The 22,413-nt window shown below is 31.9% G+C and overlaps 2 protein-coding genes across 11 annotated transcripts; one reads left to right on the forward strand and one right to left on the reverse strand.

Moving 5' to 3' along the window:
* Positions 1-4,100: 4,100 nt before the first annotated feature.
* Positions 4,101-9,309, reverse strand: LOC114402339 (ras-related protein Rab7). Of its 2 annotated transcripts, XM_028364864.1 has the most exons (7): positions 9,057-9,307; positions 8,934-8,960; positions 8,628-8,727; positions 8,361-8,507; positions 8,121-8,201; positions 7,889-8,034; positions 4,101-4,511 (listed from the first exon to the last, which is right to left on the reverse strand). In XM_028364864.1, exons 1-7 carry the CDS (start codon positions 9,107-9,109, stop codon positions 4,445-4,447), a joined length of 621 nt encoding a protein of 206 aa, XP_028220665.1. In that variant the 5' UTR covers positions 9,110-9,307; the 3' UTR covers positions 4,101-4,444. The 2 variants fall into 2 exon arrangements, with proteins under 2 accessions (XP_028220665.1, XP_028220666.1); XM_028364865.1 differs by lacking the exon at positions 8,121-8,201 and having other exon boundaries at positions 9,057-9,309.
* A 1,993-nt stretch (positions 9,310-11,302) lies between these two features.
* On the forward strand, positions 11,303-20,969 carry LOC114402338 (tRNA pseudouridine(38/39) synthase-like). Of its 9 annotated transcripts, none has more exons than XM_028364857.1 (15): positions 11,319-11,688; positions 11,842-11,901; positions 12,078-12,168; positions 12,538-12,610; positions 13,150-13,195; positions 13,409-13,519; positions 14,563-14,647; positions 15,151-15,244; positions 16,997-17,057; positions 17,204-17,334; positions 17,585-17,702; positions 19,919-20,042; positions 20,249-20,356; positions 20,445-20,519; positions 20,724-20,969. In XM_028364857.1, the coding sequence occupies exons 1-15, from the start codon at positions 11,587-11,589 to the stop codon at positions 20,765-20,767; spliced, it is 1,323 nt and encodes a 440-aa protein (XP_028220658.1). In that variant the 5' UTR covers positions 11,319-11,586; the 3' UTR covers positions 20,768-20,969. The 9 variants fall into 9 exon arrangements, 7 of the variants coding, with proteins under 7 accessions (XP_028220656.1, XP_028220659.1, XP_028220660.1 ...); XM_028364856.1 differs by having other exon boundaries at positions 11,320-11,688; positions 15,148-15,244; XM_028364860.1 differs by having other exon boundaries at positions 11,321-11,643; positions 15,148-15,244.
* Positions 20,970-22,413: the final 1,444 nt, after the last annotated feature.

Here is a 22,413-nt window from a genome sequence, read left to right on the forward strand (position 1 = left end):
CAGTAAGTCAAAGCTTTGGCAAAAAGCAGAAGTATGTGCCATGCAATGCATATCAGTGGATCATCTTCTATTTCTAGCACTTCAATGACAAAGTTTGACAACCCTTAGAATGAGGCTCCATGTCTCTTTGGAAGTATTCACATCTAAAAGGAAGTTACATTCCAGCGCAATTGATGTTGAGGTTGTGAAGAACAGGGTTGAGACCGAACTACAAATGTACAAAGATCAAGTGTGTTCCTCCATACAAAAGCAAAGAAAATTTCACACCATTTAAATAGACTTATGGATGGGTCAAAAATCACAATTAGATAGGGACGTCAATTTTGGCTGGATTTGAAGGAAACTTTAAACATCAAATAGATAATAAACTACAAAATGGATAACTCATAAGTTGACACAATGATATAAAGACGTGTTACGTTCATAGATGGATAACAAACAGAAAAGTCTTATTCATATACTGCAAGCATATCAATTTATAATCTAATAGGTTGGGGTAAATGGATATTTGGACTTAGGCCCGTGAGTTGCCCACATATTATATGAACATAAGTTTCTTGAGCCCATATAAATTATGGACTTTTAAGCTTGATTCGTTTGACCTGTGAGGTTAAACTCTTAATTGCGGGTAGTATGAGTATATCTTAATTATAAAAAAAAAAATTGGTTTAATTTTGTAAAAATAAATTAAAAAAGGGACTAGTTTGATTTATGCTAGACTTATTTTTTGTATTGGTCATTGGTGTAAGGCAATTTTTTTAAAAAAAATTCCCACATTTTGAAGTTGCTGCCGTGGGTTAGGCAGTTTTTTTTAATGACATTCAGATTTATTGAAAGTTTAATATTCCTTTGCCATCCATATTTTATCAATATTAATATCGAAAATCAAACTAAGGCAGAGTAAAACTCGTAAAGAATAATTTTTTATGAAATGATTTTTAAAAAGGTTTAAAAAAATAGATTAATTATATATTTTTATTTTTTGATTTTTTAATGTGGACTCGTTAAAACAAAGCTCGTTTAAATTGCGGGCTTTGCATGACAAATTATGCTAGTGCAAGCTTAAATAGATGGACTAACCCACATTTCTAACTTTAATTAAGAGACATTCGTAATACCTATGGAGAATCAAACAAACTACAAAATGGATAAATTTAGTATAAACATAATTAATAACAAAGCTTTAGACTTTATTTTAAATATAAAGGGAGAGAAACAAAATAGATATTAATAAATAAATAAATTAGTAAATATATTTCTCCCGTTACATCATCAAAATGAACAACTGTCGTTAAGTTATGTAAATTACAATAGATGTCATCAAAACATTTGTATAGTTAACACGTGTATTTCATAGCTTGAAAGTTTATCTTGAAACGCCATATATAGTCTAAACAAGATTCACAAATTTATTGTAGTAGATATATATTAGTACTATCAATTGATTTGAATAAGAATATATACTTGTATTATTAGTTTGAATCTTCAAACCAAAAAATTATACATAGTATAATTTCCATAATTCATATAAGTCTATAACTACAATAATTATATATTTTAGGATTTGTTAATTAAAAAATACAATAAAAAAATTTGATCACATTTTAGAGGAAAAAATAACTGTCAAGTGATATTTGCCTACATATAAAATCTTATTTTATAAATACAATAATAATATATAATAATTACTTTAATTATATATTTTAAATAATTTGATTTTCATAAATTTATTAAAATGTTTAAATTCTAGCAGTTGTAAAAATTTAGATAGATTAGATACGATTGATTCTTTTTAGATCAAAATCCAAATTGGATAAGATTTGTTTTATTTATTGAACAAATTAGATACGGTTGATTTTGGACACCCATACTCCATATTATAAACTTTCTTACAATTAATGTTTTATTAATTACTATCTTTTATTCATATCTCTAGTCCAAATTCTGACCACTTTAAGAGTTTAGATTAGATATAGTGATTCTTTTTAGATTAAATTCCAAATTAGAAAGAAAAAAAAAATGCTTCTTGACACTGGTAAGTTATATACGTGTATCCTAAACTCTTTTACAATCTCAATCTTTTACCAATTACTATCTTTTTTCATATTTTTCTACTTTTTTGTCAACACACATGAGAAGGGTGAAGCTTTCTGGTCCTAGATGCGATTGTACAAAATGGCACAAAGCTCGTTAAATTTCGCACAACAAAGGTAGTTATGCTAGAAAACACACCCGCAATATACACGTAATGCTTATCTACTTGAAATGAACCAGGATCATCATATAAAGGACGAAATTCAGGATATCTCATCATCGGGGTTTCTGGATTGTAAACCAGTGTTTTTGATTGGTTAACAATTAATTAAAAAATAAAAAATAAAAATACATTTGGTAGAAATCATGGGATAACCGTTGATTGAAGTTTTCATGTACTTTCGTGCAAATTGATTTTCGTACTATCCAGCAATTTCCTAATTTAATTGTTCTACCACCTTGTTTTGATACGGCAATGGCACAACGGGTACATCTACAGTTCCGGTGTTGAGAGAGTAGACAGGATGAAAACTTTATTTGTTCGGAGGAGGAAATGTGGGTTTTAAATTTCATATTAATCATGGGATATGATTTTGATTTTGTGTATAAGCATTCAACTCATTGTATTATCTCTATCTTTTTTATATGAATGGAAAATATCAGTCTTTTTTTTGTCTTCTTGTTAGCTTGTTAATGGTAGTTTCTTAGTTTTAGACTAGTTGTAGTTTTAGCATCCTAATAACATTCCTTGCAGACAATAAATAAATAATCTCCAAATTTGAAAAGTAGTTTTTTTAAAAAATTTATCTTTTACTTAGATTGACTGTTGGAGCCTAGTGTGTAGAATAATACATTTGGTGAAGTGTTGATGCATGATGAAGACATTGATAGTATTTGCAATCCGCAGCCAAATGTCATGCGAAATTGTCTGTTTTTTCTTTGACTCGCTAACGAAGGATTATGGGTTTCAACATTCATGGACTAAATTGGTGATCATTCCTCACTTTATTAAAGTTGATCACTCTTGCATAAAATTAAAGATCCCTCACGATAAGTGATGCATTAGCAAACGATTTACTTTGCACTTGACCCCTTCTGTAATTAAAAAAATGGTGTTCCATTCATAACTAAAATTTCTTGTTTACTTAGTATAATTTTCGAATTAGTTGTTGTTATTATTGAATTTGAGAGAATTCTGAGCTCTTCCATGAGACTAAGAGATGTACATATAAAGACACTCTTATGCTTAAATTAGAATTATAGAGAAAAACAAGTATGAATGTATAAGTTGGATTAAGAGTTATTTTACTTGAATCTTAATAATCTTCTTTTATAGAAGTAAAATTGAATGATAAGATCTCAATTTTTATTTTAAGATCACATAAGTAAGAAAATATATGATTTTATATTATCTTTCTTCTAATAATATTTAATATCCAATTTTATAAAATATTTTTATTTTTCATGTAGAAAATATAATTTTCCGTTTACCTTAATTAAATGTATCAAATTCTTTAAATTCGAATAGTCTGAATAGGATAGTTGTGTATAACTCAAATGATGATAAACACCACCATGTTAAAATATCATTTCTGATGCTTATTTTTCATTACCTTGTAAATAACATTTCTCTTACAATTATAATTGACAGTTTGTTGTGTTTCTTATTCTCCAATCCATGACCTTTTAAATGTTCTTCAATTTTGTAAGAAATTATTTTTTAAGGAGTGTTTGCCACTTCTATTCATCGTGTTAACAAAAATCTATTGCTGATTTATTTTGTTCATTTCAAAAATCTATACCAAAAATCTAACCAGTTGCAACACTGTAACCACAGGATTGGCCACTTTAGTCCAATTAGATTGGCCAATTTAAAACAAATTAAGTTTGTTTATTATTGTATGTGCAGTAATAACGGTCTGTTTGTCAACGGAAATAATTCTAATTCAACGCTTAACATTTCATTAAATAAATCATTTCGATTAATAGTTTATTAGAACCCCCAAAGTCCGTGTATGTGACGCACCACATAGATTAATTCTGGTAAGTAGTATTCAAACAAAATATAAACATTCTATGGTCCATGCCGCATCTCAATTTGACAATCAACGGAAAAAAAGTTCAAAAATTATTTAAACATTCCATGGTCCATGCCTCATCTCGTAGGTCATGGTTTATCAATAGAGCATGCTTTTACTGCGTGTGCAACATTCTCAAGCTTCGTCCTTCCTAAAACAGGACTACAATAAATAAATGATACAATTTATCAAAATGGAAACCTCAAGGTACATAATAACAATTTACACGCACAATCAAGGCATACAGTATACACTAAATGACCAAAAAGAATTTGAAGAGTTTCAACAACAGCATTAAGGGGAGTGCATAAAAATTATTCAGCATCTCCAGATCAGCATGCACATCCACTCCTCTGCTCATTCTCTGGAACTGCCGCCTCAGGAATCCCTTGAAAATATCTGCAATTGAAATTGAAACAAAGAGTTATGAAGTCAGCTAAGCGGCTATCTGCAAGAATTAAATTGGAAATCAAATTCTTATGTTTGGAACTTAGTAAAAAATGAATATTTAATATCATGTTATATTTTCAGTTCACCCTTATAATACAGTCTCTCTCACTCTGAATAATTGAAAAATCTATCTCCACCCCCCTCTCTTCAATAATACAGTAAGAGATTCATCCACTTGTGTTATGTAGGTACTCTATCTCCTTTGCTAACAGTGTTGTTAAATAGTGGCCATGGAAGTGCCAAGGTGGAATGGCGTTGCAGATTTTTTGCCAACCACCATAGGCAATTTCTGAAGGGAAGCCCGCCATGGCAGCGCCATAAGGCAAAATGGCGTGTTTATATGGCAGAATTTCAGCCATCAATAACACCAATGTATATACATACATTCTTTTTCCTCACGGCTCAAAATTATGAATATCACGCTAAACAAAAGGCAGTTCTTTTCATTTTCAAGACAAGAAGGCTAAATACACAAATGGGATATGTAATATTGAGGATCAAACTCCAACCAGCTCCTCTCCATTTGTTCTATAAGATTTTCATCTCAAACATGAAAAAAAAATAGAGCAGTGGCAAGAATTCACAATCTACATTGGAGAAAAGATTACCATAAAAATCAAGTGAAAAGCAGAATGTAATACCAAAATATAAATATCCTCTCATAAGTCATAAGAATACAGTTTTGGATCCTTAAACTATCGGCTGCCTAAAGAAATAATTGAGTTCCAGGTATACAATTCATATTTTTTAACCAGACAGAGAAATCCTCGAGCAGGAAGACATTTGAAGACTTTATTAGACATTATGACTCCATAAAAGACCAGATGAAGCCATCTATTTTCACAGCATTAGTCAAGTTTTTTGCTTCAATAACTGAACAACAAATATTGCATCTAGAAAACAGAACATCAAACTTTCTTAAATATCAACTGAACTGAACATTTATTGCCATTGGAAGTTTAAAGACAAAAGAAGCTTAATTGAACAGTATCAGTTCCTTAACAACAACATAATCTCAGTTGTACTTTTGGCATTGATACAAGCATTGTTAGCATGTTTGAAATGAAACAATCATAATAGTAGCATAACATACACAAACATATGTGGGAAACATATCAAGTGATAGCAATGTGTTTCCATGAGAAGTGAAAGGATCAAATATTGACCCTTGGAGATTATGTGAATGGTTAAAATTAGAACTTAAAGGTCAAATGATCACTTGAAAAGGTCCCATGACTTTAACTTCTGATCTTTAACCATACATGCTCTGTTCTCTTTCCCTAAAAAACCAATTTAGGCAAAGATGACCATTGAGGGTAATAAAAGATTACTTAATCAGCTGCATGAAAAAAAAAAGTGTCATAAAGAACATTTTGCTCCAATAACTGAACATCAAACCAAATATAGCATCTAGAAAGGGGAACATTGAACTTTCCTAAATATCAACTGAACAGAACATTTCCTTTATTGGTTTTAGAATCTGCACAACTTGTTTTACAATGTTGACATTTGACAATTGGTTTTAGATTGCTACTACTTTAGATGACTTCAGCAATTTCCTTGGTTGTTGTTTTAATATCTTAAACTCCTTCACTATCAATTTTTGCAATAAGAGAATTCCTCACAAATCACAATTACTTTCTTTCTAGTTTCAAGACAGTAGACACATTGATTTCAAGGAGAATTTGCCAAAGACAATTGGATTTTCTCACAATAGATCCCCATTCCTATAAATGAGTTTAATGCCTTGAAATCGGCAGTATCAATGAAATCAATGTCTTAAATGCAGTAACTTGGCCACAGGTGGTCAACCCACCTAACCGCTTTTTTTTTCCCCAAATTGTAGCCATGCTACACAGCGTAACCCACTATTTAAAAATTGATGGGTTGACCTTTGCATAAGTTAAAAAAAAAAAAAAAAAAAAAGACAGTTGACCCACCATCCCACCATTGGGATAGGTTGACCTGTTTTTCCATCTAGAAATCATATATAAATGGAGAAGCTGCTTCTCACAAACTAACTTCCACTGTTCTTTTTGGCCAAGCAAAAGTTAAAGCAAGTTTCATATGTTTCACCTGCAAAATTCCACCCTGAATTGCAGACCCAGCTTGTATTGTCTTTGTAATGTCATTCTATAAGAATCCAATTAGTTTCAAAAGATTTGGAGATATTCTCATGGAAAGACAATACAAAGGCAATACAAGTTGATCTGATAGCTTAAGATGCAATTATAAAGTAGTTCCATGAATAAGATGGAGCTAGTGGTTCGAAAATTCAGAGTGCAAAAGAAAAAGGGGAAAGGTCAAAACCATTGAATATTTCTATTCTTTATTTATATTAGTTTCAATACTATTACTTCAATATAAATTTTCAATCAAAAATAAAGAAAAATAATAGAATTAATCTATTTTCAATTACTATGATACACACAACAAGAAATGTCATCATCTTTAGCAAATTCTCTTCCAAAGCAATCTGCAACTAGAAAAAATTACCAAGAGAATTAATAAAAAAAGAAAAAGATTATCAAGAGAAAAGCTTCTATTGCATACACTGTTACCAAAGGAGTTTGGACATTGCAGAAGCCATGCACAATAGTAGTAACTCAAAACAAGTTATCAACATAGAAGTTGTTGTGAAAAACTGAAAAATGGATGGAGATATTCTTTGTGATGCTGTAGGTTTTCAAGTGGCTAATCAAGTTCTTGTGAGATAATGTATTGCCTTTAATGAATACCATCTTTAGAAGAAAATGGATGAGTTTGGATATTGCTTGTATCAAGGCCAAAAACACATCTAAGATGTCCTGTGATTGGTTGAGTAATTAGAATTGACTTGTACAAACCACTAAGATACAGACAGTGCTTCCATAAGATGGAGCTCAAAAAGAGATCAAAATTTTCAAATTAAAGCCTTTCCAAAGACCTTAGTGGCACTAGCAATCCTCAGTGCTGTTGAAGATGGTTTGGAAAATTACCTTGACACCTTTCATATGCATAGCAGCTAATTAAGCTTTATCTTAGATAACTTTTGGCAAAAGATTATGCTACAAAGTAATTATTGTTTTACATAAAATTCAGACACAAAAGCTTTGGCAAAATACATAAGTATGTGCCATGCAATGCATATCAGTGAACCATCTTCTATTTCTAGCACTTCATTGACATTCCAACAGTGAGTGCCTTATTGCATACTAGTTATATTAATCTTAAAGCACAAGTAGTACTAGCATCATAGACAATAGATGGTACATGTCTTGTTCAATTATGTAGTACTACAACTTATATTCATGTACATCTTCATACCAGTCCAAAGTGAAACTTACATGTCTTGTTCATGCTCATTGGCTAAAGCAGCTTTGGCAATACACAGGAATGCAGCATCAACATTGTAATCCTCTTTTGCGGATGTTTCAAAGTAGGGAATATTCCCTTTTGCGGCACACCAGTCCTTTGCTTTCTTCTCAGAAACCTGCATTTAAGATAAGTAGACGTTTTACATTTACACAGATAAAATAAGGAAACTTTGAGGAGTAATAATATTTGTCTAGTGCCTACCACTCGACTATTCCCACCATCAATATCGATCTTGTTTCCAAGTAAAATAAATGGAAATGCCCTGGGATCAGGAGGGTTTGCCTGGATCGCAAATACAATGAGAACATAAATCGATACAGAAACTCCAACATTGGTAGATCATACATAAGAGTGAGACAATTCTTGGATATCGTGAGCACACACTAGCTAGTAGTCAAACCAGTAAGAGATATAGAGCATTTAGAAAAGAACAAGAGCAACCTGTTTGAGAAACTCCTCATGCCAGTTCTCAAGGGTATCGAACGACTTCATCACATTCACATCATACACAAGAACACAGCAATCCGCGCCTCTATAAAATGCAACCCCGAGACTCTGGAATCGCTCTTGCCCAGCAGTGTCCCATATCTATCAACCAGACAACACAACACCACAAATTGAAACACAACAAAAAAATTTCACAACAATCCTAGAGCAGAAAAATAAAAAGAATACTGAAATACCGTTGAAACAGGAAACGAAACCCACTTGTAGAGTGACAAGTCTGTCGTCAATCTGAAGCTCTTTGGTGACAAAATCAGCTCCAATGGTAGCCTTATATTGCTGACTAAACTTCTTGTGCACGTATCTACACAGTTAGCTAAGGTCCACACAGAACTAAATTCCAAATTAAAAAAAAAAGGACATAAAAAATTATTTAAAAAATCATCAAATTAACCACAAACACAAATCCAATCAACTTTACAGATGCACTAATTATAATAAATCATTATTATAAATCAAAGCGAATCCGAAAAGCGGTGAGAAAAAGCAACGCGCGGCGCGTGAGGATACTGATTCATCAACGAGGTCTTTCCAACCCTGGCAATGGCAATGGCAATGGCAATGGGAATGAACGAATCAGATTTCGAGTTTCGAAAAACGGTATTGCAGGGAAACTAGAAAGAACGTACGTACCCGCTGTCGCCGAGAACAATGACCTTGAGCAAGGTTCGCCTGCGCAACGACATAGCTCTACTTACGGTGGGGGCGCAACGCACTCGATGGTTTGGTTTGGTTTCTTCGCTTCTCTATTTATTGGGGGATTTCAGGATTGGATTCGACGGTCAATTGCGAGCACAAAAGGGGAAAAGGGAAGCCATTTTCTATCGCTTTCTGCACTGTTCCTTCTTGTACTCGACAGATTTCGCCTAAGAAAAAAAAAGAGTTAAAAAGGGAAAACAATTTTTCTTTATAATAAATCAGTTTTATGGACCAAAAAAAGGAACTAAAATTTCTTACTATTTCTCGCTACGTGGATGGATGTTTAAATTTTAATAATTGTGAATTATTATGAGAAGCTAATAATATTGGAGTTTTTTTATGCACGGTTAATAGATTCTGTGTCTTTAATTAAATTAAATAGAATAAAAGTAAGTTAGTTACAACTTCAATTATAGGAAAGGTGTTGCAAGGTGAAGTTACAAATCGTATAACAATGATATAATTGATAACTACATTGTGGCTGATCTATCATATCTAATAATTTCAGGCTGAGTTGTTTTGGAGAAAACAAAGTATAAAAATACATCTCGAAGATTCCACCGTAATTATTTTTTGGTACATGTTGAACTTTTTTGGTGCATGATTCCACCGTAATTATTTACAACTTTTGTATAGCATTTGTTAGCTTATCATGTGTTACGTTATTTACCAAAATCGGAGCAAATCAAATGGGAAAATTGGTTCATCAAATGGTTGGTTCAAATAAATTATATTAGCTTTGAGAAAAATCAGCTTAAACATTAGAAAATTGGTACAAAAATTACAATCAAAATGTATAATAGGACGATATTTTAATTTTTTTTTTCTTCTCAAAAACAATCTTCAACTTAAAGAATTTGTCATTTTTTTTATTTAAATATAAACTTGTTAATATTAGGCAACAATTTTCATTATCTTACAAATGATACATTCCTTAAATATTACGTAATTTTCTTTGTTAAAAAGATATCAACTATATTCTTTCTATCACTCTCTTTTTAACACTTTATTCATAAATTGATTAAAATTTATTATAAATTATTAACTTTGATAAATCATACTTCTAAACCAGAATAGAAAATCATTAAATGAGACATGAGATCAAAAAAATAATATTTTTTTAACAAATTTTAGTCTACAACAAAGAAAATGTTAAAAAAGGTGTCATTATCATTTCTCTTTAATCAAATTTGCAAGAGAAAATTATTATTTGAAATAGTTGGATGATACTCATAATATTATCACCTGGTGCAAATAGTCAAATTTGATGCTGCAATTAGAAAGGATACTGGATTGGATTTAATTGTCCATGGTGCTCAAGGAAATGTCCTAGCTTCAGCTACGAAATATGTTGATGTTATGTTGGCACCAAGAGAAGCATAATAAGCATATGCAGGAGCGTTGTTGTTCTTAAATGCATTGTCTGAGACTGATTACCTCTAATTAGTTCAATAGTGGGAAAAGAAAGACGCGCTGGGAAGATCTTTCTATCATGGTCTGGTGGAGGATTGTTGCAGGTTGATACCTTGTTTCTATTCCCTAAGAGAAGGGGCAATAAAATTCCTCATTATTTAGTTGTTTTTGTCTTTTACTTATCTAGATAATTGTTAGATTGAGGAGTCTTTTTGCCAGTTGGACCAAATCCTTTCATATGATGTATCTTATATTGATTCTCATTAATAATATCCATTTACCTTAAAAATCCATGAATTACACTTGATATTACTTTTTTTTTAATTTTGCACACTTATTCAAAAAACCTCTTTTGCACTTTTCAATGTTAGATTTGCTTTCTTTAAACATCATTAATTAATTATATATATATTTTTAACTTCTATTTTTTAAACATCACAATTTTTTTTTTACAATTTCTATCTCTACAGTTCTTCTAATTTTTACAAAATATATTGAAAGTATTTTCTTATTTTCAAAAAGTATGTTAACATTAAAAAATATTTTATATTTTTTTTAAATCATATTATATTTGTTCCTTTTTTATATATTCTTAACTTTATTTTATTTTTTCTAGAAATCAGCACCTTTTTCTTTATTACAATCTTTACACTTTTATTGTTATCAAAACTTTTAATATTTTTCTTAAAAATACCTTATTGCAATTTCATATATATATTTTTAAACATTACATTAGTTTTTAAAAATTGAATAGCAAAATTTGGGAATTAACTAAAGAAAACATGAGGGGGGAAATGTGAATCAATTGGTAGGTTATTCTTCTGGCAAAGAATTCAATTAATCCTATCAGCAAGAAACACAGTAATAATAAACAAGTTCTCGAAGGTGGGGGAAGATCCTACGCTTGTTTTGTTTGTGTTCGGACTTGTGAAATCTGAAAACAAAACCTAACTAACAGTAACACCAATTAGAGCTTGGTTTCCATTCCATTTCAATTTGAGGTTCGAAAACTGTACCGAACTGCGGTGTAGTGTTTGTTGGTGTCTTGAGCATGGCGACGCAACTTAGCGATGCGGAACTCATAGCCAGCTTGCAAGCCAGGGTCAAGGTTTTTTCATTCAATTTCAGCATATTTTCTGGTTTCTGCTATTCGGTCAGCGTTTCTGCAACTATATATCCTTTGCTTTTGTTGCTGTTTGGTTGTTACTGGAAACTGGGATCACCTTGAATAGAAAAACCAGTTACATTGCTTTGGCTTGCATCTTTCACGTGGTTTTTCCTATTGATTTGTGATTCATACTATCAGGAATTAGAAGCTGAGAATGCAAAGCTATTATCTCAACTTGCTGATTGCCGCTGTCATGAGGTTAGCTAGTAAACTGTTTCATAGCTATCTTAGCATTTTTTTTGCTATGATTTTATCTTTTTGGCCATTGGAGTACAGTGATAGTTTTCAGCCTGGAAAAATTAACCAATGAAAAAGAAAGAGAAAGGGGAGGAAACTGCATTCTTCAATGAAATTTGTTTGAATCTGTGATGCAGATGGAGAAAAAATTGCATATCCCTGATGAGAAAGGCAGGGAATCAAAAAAAGGCAACAGGAAATCTGAAGAGAAGATAGAGAAAATGCCAGGTTCCTTTTTCTCGATTTTCTCTTTAGGGGACTAGTTGTGGCACCTGTGACATGGGTACTAAGAGAAAGTAATATTTTTAAATAAATGATGACGTGATAATTCTCTCTCTCTCTCTTTCCCTAGCTGCACTTTCTGTTCTTCAGTAGAAACTTGGTACTGTGTCTGATGAACTTCTTAACTTATTTGATTTCAGTTTTTTTTTTTTTTTTGCATATGCTTTGTTTCTGTTTTTCAGCTCCAGCAGTTTTTTTTTTAAATTATTTTTGGCCTATGTATAAATGGGTTTCCCTGCTATCACTTGTTGTAGCTTCTATCAGTTTAGTAAAGCAGATCAACAAATTTAAATTAGCTTTTACATCATGATACAGGCTATAACACAAGGTTTATGAGTCATCATAGCAAGAGATATGTAGCTTTAAAAGTCACGTACTTTGGAAAAAGGTATATACTATCACTGGAATACCTGGCTTAGTTTTCTGTCTGAGTTATCCTGAGGTTGAGAGTCAAGCCTTTTACCTCAGCCTATGTATTTTCTCACCCAGTGGGATCTGGGAAAAGGATGATTTTGTTGCTGTTTTCCGTCTTATCAATTTCTGCTGAGGTGCTGATCTATACTGAAAAGACTGATTTGCATATTTAATATAAAATATTTCTTTAATGCGCGCGCACACACACACACAAACGATTATAGAATTTTGATTTATCAAGATCATGCTACAATCTCTCAATTATAGATTTCTATTTTAGTAAGTATTTTTTTTATATATCTTCAGAGCTTGCTTTATAGGTGACATAATAGATCCATAATTATGTGAAATTCCCATGATCATTTAATTCCATATGATAGATCCTTAAAGTTTTTTTTCGTTTTTTTATCCGCTATCATTTTGCTGGTTTGGTTCTTTACACTTAGGTGCTTATCGAATTAAATTCCATATGATAATTAATATTAAGGTTTTCTGACTACCTGTTAAATACAGGTTTTATGGTTTTGCTTCAGAGGCACAAATGGAACCAACTGTTGAGGTTTGTTTTTCCAAAACACTAGCCAATAATTCTCAATCTGCATGAATTGATCATGAGTACCACGAAGCAGAATTTTCAATATTATCACAGATTATTATTTGTTCTGGATGAAGTATTATTGTTCTCAACTGTGAGGATAGTTTTTTAAAACCATTGCATAGGATTGTGTGTGAATGGCTCTGTTTTATTTATCATTTATCATTTTTCTTGCAGTCTGAACTTTTTAAAGCTTTTGAGAAAACTAGGCTATTGGTTGGTGATAAGAAGGAGTCACACTATTCAAGATGTGGTAGAACAGACAAAGGGGTTTCCTCTGTTGGACAAGTAAGTTGATGCACAAAGGAGTAAAAGAATAGAAAGAAAGTGCTTTCTATTAGCAATGACCGATACATAACATTATTAAAAAAAGCTAATATGACAAGTTGATCTTTTCCATTTTTGTATTAAGATACCCCCAATAACAATCATTGTGCTTCTAAAGAGTAAAGACCTATATGGCAAATGCTATGGAAGAAAAGATGAGGTACTTTTGCTGAGCGCCTCCATAGAGACAGAGAGAACTAGAGAGGAAATTTGTAAACAAGTTACTGCATTATAATTAACATTGGGGCTCTTTATCTTTGGGGGAAGACCTTTGTATGGGGGATTTATGCTTTGCTGAGGATTTCTTCATCTCAATTGACTTTATTCCCTTCCACTCTATCACATGCAAGGTTCCATCATTTCTTGGGACCTTCATTTTTCTTGAAACCTGAATGAAGGCAATTAACATGATTGGAGCCTCTGATATTGTTGCTAAACTTAGTGCACTTGTATTCTTTAAATGGTCAAACGAATTTGGATCCTTGATTCTTCTGCGGTGTGTACATGTAGATTATTTTTCCAATTTCTCACTGAGTCCCGAAACCATGAGAAATTATCCTTAAAATAGCCCCTTTGGAATACACTTCCTTATAAGGTTTTAAGTCTTGAGTCTGGACAGAATTGCTCAGTAAGATCAATAGTAATATTATATCACTAATAAGTTGCAGTTCATTGACCAAATATTACTTTATCTGCAAGTAGGCGTGTGATGCGTTATTGTAGGTTTAGAGGGATCTCATGGTAAATAATATCTCTGAAGATTTGGCCTTTATTGAGCTTAATGGTTTTGTGTGATCTATGTAGACGACCTCACCTAGTGCAATAAGGCTTTTGTTGTTGTTGTTGCATTTCATTGTATGAGGTCATTGAAGTGGGTCGGTTAAATGTCAGTGCCAAATTTCTGATTGTTGTATTCCACTATTGTACTATTGATTAGTGGAGCTTCATATAATCTGTTAATTCATTATTTAATTGGTTCTGGTGATGGCAACGTTTTGAAGCAGGTGATAGCTCTTTTCCTAAGATCAAACCTCAAGATATCTGCAACAAATAATGGAAATTCTGGAGTTGTTTTGGATGAGCAACATGGTTAGCAGAACAATATTTTTAAAATAAAACTTTTTCTGTTGCTTCTGATTTTCATCATTTTTTTTAAGGACTTAATCTTGTTAGGCCCAAACATTCTTAGCATGAAATCCATACCATATTTGTATTAATCTAAAGCCATCAAGGCTTGAAGTGTAGTTAAAAGTTTAAACTTCATGCTCAGAGGCGATAAAAATGGTTGAATCGTGATAAATATTTAATCTTTCTGGGTTAGCTAATTTTCCTCCTTTCATTCCTAAGGTAAGTGGAGATATTCAATTGTATAATAATTGTAACTAGCAATAAGATATTTTGTGCGTCATGCAGATATCAAGAGGATAACTTAAGTGGCAGATTGTTGCTAAAGGTTTGGGGCCTATGCTGGTTATACAGTATTTATTGTTCAGTTCACGCCATTGAGTTGTATATTGCTGATACAAAAATGTGTGGAAAATTATACATCTTTATTTTCCCCTTTCATAAAACCAACCTTTTTTTTGTAGAAGGGGAAATAGATTATGTTGGGGTGCTAAATCGAGTCCTTCCAAATGACATTAGGATTATGGGCTGGTGTCCTGCTCCTGTTGATTTCCATGCAAGGTTTGTATGCATTCTTTAAAACTTTGCCTTCTTATATGATGATTGAATTATACAGAGAATAATGATTGCAATAAGCAATGCTAGACAAGGGAACTACTTTCCAGTATCCTGCATAATGGGATGGAAGCAATTGTGGCAACACTGGACATAGGTGTACCTGAAAAAATTTAGAGGGGAATTACCCACTAGGTGGGTCTGGATTTGAGTATGGATATTTATCCACAAAATTTATGCAAATGGATGCAGATATGGGTACCTTAATACTGAATCCACCCCATACCCACATGTTATTCAACATATTATATTTAAAATAAAATATAATATAACAAAAATCACTATATGTAAATAATTATGTTATTTTGAAAACTATTATACTAATCACTATATAATATATATAACAAATATTACCCGAATCTATATAATAAAAACCTATTTTGTGTTATTGACTTCACAGATTACTGCATATACCTAATTAGTGTTAATACATGATTTTTTTAACATATATTGAAGAGTACAAGTGCTGAACTTACAAATTTATAAATTAGTTATTACTATTATTTATTATATAAGTTTGTTTTTTTGGTTTTGAATTTATTTAAATTATTTTGTTTGTTAAAAACAATGGATGTATGATATGTTTTGTAATTAATTTATTATTTTGAATTTAAATTTAGATAAATATTTTGTTTGTTATGTTTTAGAATTAAGTTATGAAATAACACTTTATTTATTTCATAACTTAATTATAAAACATAACAAAGAAAATATTTATCTAAATTTAAATTCAACCTAATAAATTTATTTAACTAGAATGAATGTAATGTGTTTGAGTATGGTTATCTAAGTAGCCCATAAGGTATGGGAATGTATGCTAAAGTTAATACGCACACGCATATGCTGGAAAAGAAAAGGTTTTCCCAAAACTAGATTACTGGTCCCGTGCAAAAGCATAGTGGGCCAAGATAAAATAAAACAATTTCAATTGAAAAATAATAATAAACATAAAAAAATAGGAGTAGGGTGGGAAAAAATTAAAGCAGAGATTGACACTTGTCCTATAATTGTTGGATAGCAGATAACTTCATTTATGTATTGACATATTGAGATAGGTTGAAGTGCTTAACCAGACATGGGCAATTTTACTTGTGTTGTTCCAATTGATGTTATAAACCATCCTAGTGACTAGTGACAACTGAAGATCCTTTCTGTGATTTCTAACTATAATATTAAGAGAGTTAGAGTTTACTTTTTTGAGGGTGGAGGGTTGAACTTTTGAGCTTGTGGATAAGATAGTTGTTTTGATAAGCAATTATTTTTTATAGCTTAAGATCTTGAAGGGGGCAATCAGACAAATGTATAAGAAACTCAGCTCATTCTAGTTTTTCCTTTCATGGACAAGTGGATTATGAGTTATATCAGAAATAGAGAAGGATATTATAGACTGAAATCGGTACTTCTACTGAATAACAATTCCAGATATTTCACTCAACAGCATAAGTTGATAAGAATGGGATTTGATATGGTATGCTAAACCGCTATTCTAGTTGAAGGGTACCAAGTACAACTAAAAGGTTAGTTGGATTTTGGGGTAGGATTGTGATGCAAGCTGAATTGTCTGTATTTACTGACACTAACCTTCATTTTGTGAAGATCTTTTGCAATAAATTTAATTTAACTCTTTACTTAATGAAGCTTGATATCTTAAATTATTCTATTTTCTTATCATGTTCCATGTTTGCTTTGTCAATACAGGTTCAGCTGTTTAAGCAGGGAGTATAAATATTTCTTTTGGAAAGAAAACTTGAACATCCCGGTAGGAGATCAATTTTGCTACGCAGTTTCTATAATTTCTTGTACCTTTTTTTTGTCTTTCTTTTTCTCTTTTCTGTTTCCAATCATTTTAAAGATTTTTGAAGCATGCAATCTGTAAACACTTGTCATTGATTCTTATCCCATTAGGCCATGGAAGTTGCTGGAAACAAACTTGTAGGAGAACATGACTTTAGAAACTTCTGTAAAATGGATGCAGCAAATGTGCACAACTATAGGCGGTGCATCACATTGTTTGAGATTTCTTCTACAGATGTGAGGTTAAGATTGGTAGACATTTTTCTTACCCTCATCCTTGTGTTTCTGTATGTGCATTTTTGCTGGTGAGAAATATGTAGGAAACCAACCCTTGAAAAATTATGTAAATTGGAACTTAAATGTGAACCACTATCAGAGTGTTGTAGCTTATCTTAATATTCAATATATCCCGAACTTATGTGAAACTAAGATTGGTGGAAAAGTTGCAAGTTTTTGGGCTTGAAGTCAACACTTTTTCCCATTTACCTGCAGGTACAATGATAATCAACTTTGGGTGATTAAAATAAGAGGTAGTGCTTTTCTATGGCATCAGGTTCGCTGCATGGTTGCTGTCCTATTCATGGTTGGCAAAGGTCTTGAATCTCCAAATGTGGGTACCTGACACCCTCTTATATGAATCATTTCGATAAAATTTGATTTTTATCATAATTTATTTATAATTTTTACTTCATTTTGGTCCTATAGGCTGTAAAACTGTAGATAATTTTGTTTGATTGCCACAATAATGAATTATTTCAGTTATGATTTCTTTCCATTTTTGGGTACAACATTTATAGGAAGAATTATTTTCTCCTGATTCTTAGGTCCAAATCAATATAGAATATCTTCTCCTAATTCTTGGGTCCAAATCAGTACAGAATATCTTCTCCTGATTCTTGGGTCCAAATCTGCAGAAAGTATACAACAGGATTGGTGATGTGATATGTGAAGATTGTATGCGTATATGCAATCATTAAGGATCTGGTGTTAATATTATCTGTTTTGAATAATTGGAGTTTTGTGAGCCAAATTGGGGACAATGCTCACCAAATGGCAGTGTTCTCTCTTTGCTGCCATATACAAAATGTCATTGTTATAATAAAACTTCTGTTACTGTTGTACAGCACAATTGTTTTTATCATCTTGTTGTCTGAATTGAGGTTTTGATAGACTTCTCAAACAGCTGCAATCATACATCAAACACTTTTAATACTTGCACAATCAACCGTGGAGAGAGACCTTTTCTATTGAGAGTGTTTCTCTCTCTGGGATTCTATGCTTTAGCTGTTAAGTATATCCTACATTATCATATGGTACAACTCATTCACATGGGAGATAGACCTATTTAAATCTATGTTAGGAAATTGTATTGCCTACTTGCTTATGATGGAAGGGTATTTACCTAATAATTGGGTCTGGGCTATTTACCAATTACACTCAAAAGATGATTTTTCATGCCATATGGAAGCTAAAAATACCAAACAAGGTAGCATTTTTTGTCTGGAGATTAATGAGAGACAGACTGCCCACTAAATTGAACTTGACTCGAAGAAATATCGGCATCAATGATACACTGCCCATTCTTTACAGAAAAGGAAGAGGACGCAGGGCATTTTTTTTTCAGCTGTCACAGAATTAGGCAGATATGGTGGGAATCCTTGTCTTGGATCAACATGGTGGGACCTTTTTCGCAACAGCCAAGGCAGAATTTCATGCAGCACTCGTTCTGCAATACACATCTTGGTATCAAGTCACATAGATGGTTAATTTGGTGGGTGGCACTAACTTGGAGTATATAGAACCATAGAAACAGAATCGTATTTTCAAATGATAGCCCCAACACCAGTAAGATACTGGATGATGCCATTTTCTTTTGCTGGAGCTGGTTAAGGAACCTAGAAAAAGGATTCGACAATCCTTTCCATCAATGGTCAAGTCATATCAGAGAAGGGTTTTGTAATTAGTGGAAAATAGCTCCACAGATAGGGATCACCAATATATACTTAGAGTTTTGGTTCTTTAATCCATCATGATTAGTTTTGTATTAGGGAACCAAACCTCCACATGGGACACTTCATTGGTGATTGTAAAAATCACAGTACGGCTTGTACTGAAACTTATCTAATATATAATATTATTTTTGCGGATCAAAAAAACAAATTGGGTCTGGGCTTGGATATGGGTAATTTATCCACAAGACTTTACGTGTATAGGTGATGTGAGAGTATGAGTACTATACTACCAACCCTACCTATACCTGCATAATATATTTATTATACTTAATAACTAGATTTTGAAAGTTTTAAATAATTTTTTAAGTTGAAGAATTCTATTTATAATTAGGCATTGCTTATCTTTGAATATTTTCTTCAACTGAGTTACATATTTTACCTTAATCAATGCTCTTTTTTGTTAGTTTTTCATAATTAATATTAGTATATTAACAGTAATGTTTATTAGTTTGTCAAATAAACACATAATGGGAGACCACATTCAAGTTAGAACTAAAATGTGGGTAATGGATCCAAATACGGGTTTATAGGTAGCAAGGTATGGGATAATGGGACTATGGGTATTGAAGTTGTTATCCATATGGGTATGAGTCTGAGAGTATTATTTTCAAATGTGAAATATGGAGATAGACATTGCAGTACCTACTCATTATTTTCCCTATTGTCACCTTGTCTTTTATTTATTTATTTTCTTTATAGTTTATATTAGCATTGCATTGTAATATTAAATCTTAGTACAGTTCATCTCGACATATGGATTTCTTATTTTGTAGTTTGAGATCATAAGTTGTCAATGTCATGCTTAAATTTGAAGGTGATTGATATGCTACTGGACACTTCTAGAATCCTAAGGAAACCCCAATACACTATGGCTTCAGAGGTTCCATTGGTTCTTCAGTCCTGTGAATTTGACAACATTAAGTTTATGTGTTCATCAGGTATTTCTGATTTGTAAGACTTTTTAAGTATGGTGTCTGACTGAATATTTGATTCCTTTCCACGGATCTTGTGCTTGTTAATTAGCATATTGATGCCATAAACTTTGGTTGCATCCAAATTCCAATATCTTCTTTGCTTACCTATTGGGTCTTTTTACTTAGAAAAGTTTGACAATTTGAATTTATTTAATTAATTGCATATCTAGATGCGGGAGAAGCGCTGCGTGTACACTTGGTGAATGAATGCCAAATTTACCAGCTTCAAGCTGCAATCTTACATGAAGCTCTTCTAAATTGCGTGCCTCTATCAAATGGTCCTGCAAATGCGTTTGCAAATTACTTCCCAATTACTTTGCTTTTATTTATAGTGATCTATTATGCTGATAGCCCTTCCTTTTCCAGATCAAAGCTTGCTGCCTTTTCAAGGATCCAAGAAGAAAGTTTCCCATGTCCCTCTTATGTCACGACCAACTGAGCGTGAGTTCTGTCTCCTGCTATATTTTGAAATTTGTCTGAAAATTACTTAAATGCATGGTATAAAATGGAATGTGAATGCATTGTTTTCTTCCAAGCTCCACACCAAATTATATTCACGAAATATACTTTTTTTTGACAGAACGAAATATACTTCTTGGTTCCTCCATTCTGACTGCTTTCTTTTTGTTGTTGAATTAAATCTAGCATCATATGAAGAACGCCGAGCCAAACTCAACACAATTGCATGAAGATTTCGTTGGTCATCTCCGTTATATAATCTGTTTGGGTGAGCATTTGTAAACTTGATTTTGGATGATCATAATTTTGTAAAATTGATATGAATTTTATTGTTTGTTTTTCAAATCTTACTAAATTTGGTAGGAATTTATTTGATTAAATTGAAGTATATGGATCGATTATTTTATCCTATTAAGAGTGTGCTTGAATAAACAACTTAATCAAGCATCTGTTGAATGTGCTTATCATGTAAACACTCATGTGTAAGTTATTTATATAATAGAATAGGAAATAAGATTGAATTATTTTCATAAATTATAAGTTGCTTTCATCAGTTATTTTGAAAAACTTATTGAAATGAGTTAAAAAAAAAAGGTTATAAACATTTATACAAGTATGTGTGATATAAAATAAGTTAAATAAAATTGTTAATAGGTTTTTTCAAATGCATTTTAAATAGACGTTTTTTTTTTTCTTTAACCGGGCTTCTTCACAGATACAATTCGGGGTAGTGGTTAAATGAATGTCTTCTTTCAGAGCGGTAAATCCAGAATTTGAATCTCTTAATATTGTATGTTTTCATTTGGAGTTATAGTTCACTTTTACTGTAACAAATCATTATTGGGTTACTAAATAGATCATCTAACAAGATGAACTCAAATTAATTCTATATTTAATGAGCTATTTTTTATTTATTATTATCGAGTATTTAATGAGCTCGAAACATTGAATATGATTTCTAAATCAATTGAAATTCCATTTTTTTCTTAACGAGTTCCTCATAAGTATGTTCGTGAAGTCAAATTAAATTAATTCAAATAATTTCTCCTTTAAAGATTCCAACAATAACGTAACTATCGATGCAAATTACTTAGATTCTAGGTTGCATTTTATCTTTTATAAGGAAATGGGATTGGTTCTGGCTTATGCAGTGCTGCCTTTCATTGACGACTGATACATTGAGATGTGCAACCTAAAGCCAGCCGAATGTGGATGAACATGAGAGCTGAATGATTGGGACACATACAATTTACCAGTGTATTCTAGATCAAATTTTATATATCAAGAGTTTTTTATAAAAAAAAAAAAAAAAGTCATTTTACTGTTCATAATAACCAAATATTATATGATAGACAAATTCACATAAATCATTTCAATCTATCTGGAATTCAGACTTGGTGGGATGACTTTGGTAAAACAGACAAAAGCTAGTTCCCAACACTTTGCTTGTCTCTGTCTCCAATCTCAGGTGCCTTCAAGCTAACTCCTGATCTGGCAATGACCAATCATGTGGCAAAAAGTTAAACCACCCAAACCACAACTAAAGCCTTTTCGTTCCTCTTTCTCGGTGATGGTGGGTTAATCATGGCCTTGTGCTTGTTATCATATGTATGGGTAGGCATGGTCGCAGTCGCCTGCTATTCATTCAATTTCAAAGTGAAAATCCATTAGTATCAAGAATGATTGGTGAGTGGAACCCATGTCCACCCCAAAAGTTTCAAATTCCGGATTAGACTAACATTACTCATATAAATAATATCTAAAACCTATAATATTTTTTTATATAATAAAATATTGTATACTACAAATTAAAACTTATAAGACATTTTTATCATTTCATCCTATCAGACAACTTTATAAGATTACTTTCATTATA

Source organism: Glycine soja, chromosome 20 (assembly GCF_004193775.1).
Source record: "Glycine soja cultivar W05 chromosome 20, ASM419377v2, whole genome shotgun sequence".
In the NCBI taxonomy this organism is placed as follows: Eukaryota; Viridiplantae; Streptophyta; class Magnoliopsida; order Fabales; family Fabaceae; genus Glycine; species Glycine soja.

Bases quoted from the DNA above. Each gene is read 5' to 3' on its own strand.
- LOC114402339 (XM_028364864.1), bottom strand. From the start codon at position 9,109: ATGTCGTTGCGCAGGCGAACCTTGCTCAAGGTCATTGTTCTCGGCGAC. The intron at 8,728-8,933 runs GTATCCTCACGC...CTAACTGTGTAG, and splicing joins AAGACCTCGTTGATGAATCA to ATACGTGCACAAGAAGTTTA. The intron at 8,202-8,360 runs GTTGCTCTTGTT...TTTGCGATCCAG, and splicing joins ATGAGGAGTTTCTCAAACAG to GCAAACCCTCCTGATCCCAG.
- LOC114402338 (XM_028364855.1), top strand. From the start codon at position 11,587: ATGGCGACGCAACTTAGCGATGCGGAACTCATAGCCAGCTTGCAAGCC. The intron at 11,689-11,841 runs GTCAGCGTTTCT...TCATACTATCAG, and splicing joins TTTCTGGTTTCTGCTATTCG to GAATTAGAAGCTGAGAATGC. The intron at 17,335-17,584 runs GTTAAGATTGGT...ATTTACCTGCAG, and splicing joins ATTTCTTCTACAGATGTGAG to GTACAATGATAATCAACTTT.